This window comes from Austrofundulus limnaeus, unplaced genomic scaffold (assembly GCF_001266775.1).
Source record: "Austrofundulus limnaeus strain Quisiro unplaced genomic scaffold, Austrofundulus_limnaeus-1.0 Scaffold0, whole genome shotgun sequence".
Taxonomy (NCBI): Eukaryota; Metazoa; Chordata; class Actinopteri; order Cyprinodontiformes; family Rivulidae; genus Austrofundulus; species Austrofundulus limnaeus.
The window spans coordinates 10,083,284-10,087,700 of NW_013952402.1; the positions used below are offsets into that span (position 1 = coordinate 10,083,284).

Consider the following 4,417-nt stretch of genomic DNA (forward strand, 5'->3'; position numbering starts at 1 on the left):
CAATAAAATAATATGCAGCTTGATGAGAAACATTTGACCTACCTTTGCCAAATTAAATCTGCAAAATCTGGTAAAGTGCATTCTTATATGACTAAATAAATGCTGCAAGGTAAAACAACAAAAACTGAGAAATGTAGCAGCAAACAACAAATCAGAAGAAGGTAATAAACCAATAGACAAATGAAATTTTAATGTTCTGAACAGCAAAGTTTATGTTTAATAGATAAATGAAGCATGCTAAGTAAATATATAAATAAAAAAAACTGCTGTCAGCTTTAATTTAATGCTGATTTTCTTCCATAATTTGCACTGACTAATTTTTAGGTTAACAACAACAACAACAACAATAATAATAATAATAATAATAATAATAATAATAATAATAATAAATAGACAAACAGGTTAGACTAATTGAAAAAGACTATCAGTTTATTTTAAATGGTAAAAGTGTTTACAGTCATGTGAACAGGCAGCTGGACTCAGATTGTCTCTTCAGTCATGAATGCTTCTGCTTCTGCTGGCACTGGTTCCACACATCACACACCGAGTCTCTCCTTGTTGCCGCAGGCGGCAAACGGCGGAGGAGCGCGAAGCGGAGAGACAGCAGGCCAACCGGATCCTCATGCAGCTGCAGCAGGAGGCCTTCCAGAAGACCATCAACCAGCCGGTGGCCCCGGACCCTCTGTGTCTGCAGAACAGCTCCCTGTACGCCCTGCAGAACCTGCAGCCCTGGAGCGAGAACACTGCAAAGATCAGCAGCGTGTCCGCCTGTGAGTAGAGCTCCCTGACACAGCTGGGCCTCAGGACGCAGTGACTGCATGATGGCAGAGCGGTCAGAGGGGCTGCAGCTGCAGAGGAGACCCCCAATGGACGTCCGTGTCTGTTTCCTTCTGCTGTCAGACAGACTTGTGCTGCTGTCAGGGGTCTCCCAGCACTATTCCCATCAAATGGGAACCACCCAGCCTGAGGAGGACTCTCCTCCCCACCTTATGGGTGACTTCATGTCAGAGACATATTTTTATATGGTCCTCCTGTTTTTGTTATCAGTCTGTGTCAGTATTTATCAGCCCTGTTATTGGACTTTTTTCAACTCAACTGCAAAATAACGAAGCACTTCTTTAATACCTTTGTATAAATTCAAATGTGTACTCCTTCAAAATGACAAATAACGTTTGCCTGTCTGAGTATATTTATTTAACCATATTACTTTTAATAGAAAGGCTCAAAAATGAATCTAATATTGGGAAAAATATAACACTTTTGGTGTACTTTACCACAGTATTTACTTTTGTGCTGGTTACCACCTTTCACATTAGGGCCCTGTTCAGAGCTGGCACTCTATAGACATCTTAAGCAAAYTTTGGAACTCTGCTTCATTCAAATAGTTGTCTGTCAAGTGCTTGTTCTTTTCACAACATTTTACAAGTAAAAGTGCACATGCCTCGTGTCCTTTCGGAGAACACTGCACCATCGTAAGTATCAAATATAAATGTGCTTGTTCTGGTCCGTGCACTGTGAGCGGAGCCCTGTGCAACACTCAAAATCTCAGCTAACCGAGCCTTAGGGTAAAACGATTGCAGGTCGTCGACTCTGATTGAGAGCATTCATACCTGGCAGGTTAATGCAAACTTCAAAACATTTTTATGATAGGACGTCAGTTACCATTACAAGCCCTGGCAAAAAAGAATGGCATCACCAGTCTTGGATGAGCACTCATTCAGACATTTCATTCTGTAAAACAAGCTCAGATCAAAAACATGATACAATAATAAGGTCATTCCAAAGTGCAACTTGTTGGTTTCAGGAACACTCAAAGCAATGAAGAGAAAACATTGTGGAAGTCAGTGAATGTTACTTTTATTGACCAAGCACAGGAAAAAAAATGCAATCACTCAATTCTGAGGAAAAAAGTATGGAATCATGAAAAACAGATAAACAAAAGACCATTCAAAATACATCAGCAGTATTTAGTTGCACCACCTTTAGCTTTTATAACGGCTTGCAGTCTCTGAGGCATGGGCTTGATGAGTGACAAACAGTATTCTTCATCAATTTGGTGCCATCTCTCTTTGATAGCAGTTGCCAGATCAGCTTTGCAGGTCGGAGCCTTCTTGTGGACCAATTTTTTCAATTTCCACCACAGGTTTTCAATTGGGTTGAGATCTGGACTATTTGCAGGTCATGACATCGACTGAATGTGTCTTTCTCCAAGGAATGTCTTCACTGTTTTTGCCCTATGGCACGATGCATTGTCATCTTGGAAAATTATTTTATCACCTCCAAACATCTGTTCAATTGAACGGATGAGAAAACTGTCCAAAATGTCAATGTAAACTTGTGCATTGATAGAAGAATGAACCACAGTCATCTCCCCAGTGCCTTTGCCTGACATGCAGCCCCAGTATCATCAAGGATTGTGGAAATGTGGTTGTTTTCTTCAGGCAGTCCTCTTCATAAATCTCACTGGAATGGCACCAAACTAAAGTTCCAGCATCATCACCTTGTCCAATACAGATTCTTGATTCATCACTGAAGATAACTTTCATCCAGTCATCCACAGTCCATGATTGCCTCTCCTTAGCCCATTGCAGTCTTGTTYTTTTTTGTTCAGGTGTCAGTGATGGTTTTCTTTTAGCTTTCCTGTATTGAAATCCCATTTCCTTTAGGTGATTTCTTACAGTTCGGTCACATTCATTGGCTCCAGCTTCCTCCCATTTATGCTTCATCTGTTTAGTTGTACKTTTTCGGTTTTCAAGASAAATGKCCTTAARTTGTTTGTCTTGAHGMTTTGATGTCTTTCTTGGTCTACCAGTACACTTGGCTTTAACAACCTTTCCATGCTGTTTGTATTTGGTCCATATCTTGGATACAGCTGACTGTGAACAGCCCACATCTTTAGCAACCATGTGTGAAGAATTTCCTTCTTCAAGAAGTTTCACAATCCTCTTTTGTTTCAAGAGATATTTCTGTTGTTGGAGCCATGGTTCTTGACACTCCACTTCGTCCAGCAGCCCTCCAAGGTGTCATGACTGCAGGTGATTTTAACTGCAGACTAACGAGCAGATCTAATCTGAGGCAGGTGTCCATTTAGGGAAAAGGTAATTGACTGGGTGTGTTTTAATTTTCTACCTCCAATTTGAGTGATTCCATACTTTTTTCCCTGTTTTTGGTCAATAAAAGTAACATTCACTGACTTCCACAATGTTTTCTCTTCATTTCTTTGAGTGTTCCTGAAAGCCAACAAGTTGCACTTTGGAATGACTTTATTATTGTATCATGTTTTTGATCTGAGTTTGTTTTACAGAATGAAAYGTCTGAATGAGTGCTCATCCAAGACTGGTGATTCCATACTTTTTTGCCAGGGGTTGCATTGTTTCCAGTTTAACACAATTCAGATCCATTTACGTAGAATATTGTTTCTTCTTTCCAGGTCAACCCTACCTCCAGCAGTGATTCTAAGAGAAGTGAGGGACATCATGGTCAGGCTGCAAGTCCATTATTTTACATTGTATGGTCTGGCCCAGCCACAGTCAGCCTGGCCTTAATCAGCTGCTACTCAGCTGCTCAGAGTGCCCCAGCTAACAAGTTTTTCCAGACATGAGCCGACACTYGGATGATTTTTTGATTTGAGAGCAAAAATTTGGGTTTTGAGACAGCTTTCAACACCMCCATTATTTGGTGTAACGAAGGTCTGCCACAACATCCACCCAGCTTCTCCTGTCTCACCTGTTCCATTCCATTCATTATATGGGAAAAATTGATTCAATTTATGATCATGAGCTCTGTAACGGAACAGATTAAAGTCAAGGCACCACTGTAATCCATTGAGTCATATAATCTCAGGTTGGAAAAYTTTTAGCTAAAAAAAAACAAAAACAATAATACATATCCTCAGAGTATTTCCAACGATGGCTGTTTAACTATCAACCAGCAGCTGAACATTCTTTTCTCATTTTTACTCATTTTTATTAAAGTCCGGGTAGCAAATCTGCTGCCTGTGGCACGTCACATCAGGATGTCCTACATCCAGGCTCTGGATGGATTGTGTTTAGGAACTAAAAGATTGACCGAAGACAGTCTGAGTTTCTGTGTTTTCAATGTGCAATGATAGAGTTAACGCTTAGCACTGTCTAAATGACTGACAGATTTTAATGCCAGGTGTGAACAGGGTCCATGTTCGAGGGTGTGTGTGTGTGTGTGTGTGTAGTTGTGTTTGTTACCTTTTTAGGACCATTTCTTTTTAGGACCTACATTGGCAAGACCTGTGGTCCTCATGCGGACCAAAGACCTAAAAAGTTCCTAATATGGTGGAACTTCATTTTTGGGTCAGGTGTGAATTGAGGTAGGTGTAGGTTAAGGGTTTTTTTTTTTTTTTTTTGTGTGTGTGTGTGTGTGTGTGTGTGTGTGTGTGTGTGTG

The 4,417-nt window shown here is 40.5% G+C and overlaps 1 protein-coding gene across 1 annotated transcript; it reads left to right on the forward strand.

Annotated features, from left to right (window-relative positions):
* Nucleotides 1-565: 565 nt before the first annotated feature.
* LOC106513641 (T-cell leukemia homeobox protein 1) lies at nucleotides 566-1,220 on the forward strand (the record flags this gene model as incomplete). The annotated part of the gene is given in 1 exon segment (XM_014002579.1): nucleotides 566-1,220. A coding segment is annotated over 1 exon segment (213 nt), but the record flags the coding sequence as incomplete, so codon positions are not given.
* Between the last annotated feature and the right edge of the window lie 3,197 nt (nucleotides 1,221-4,417).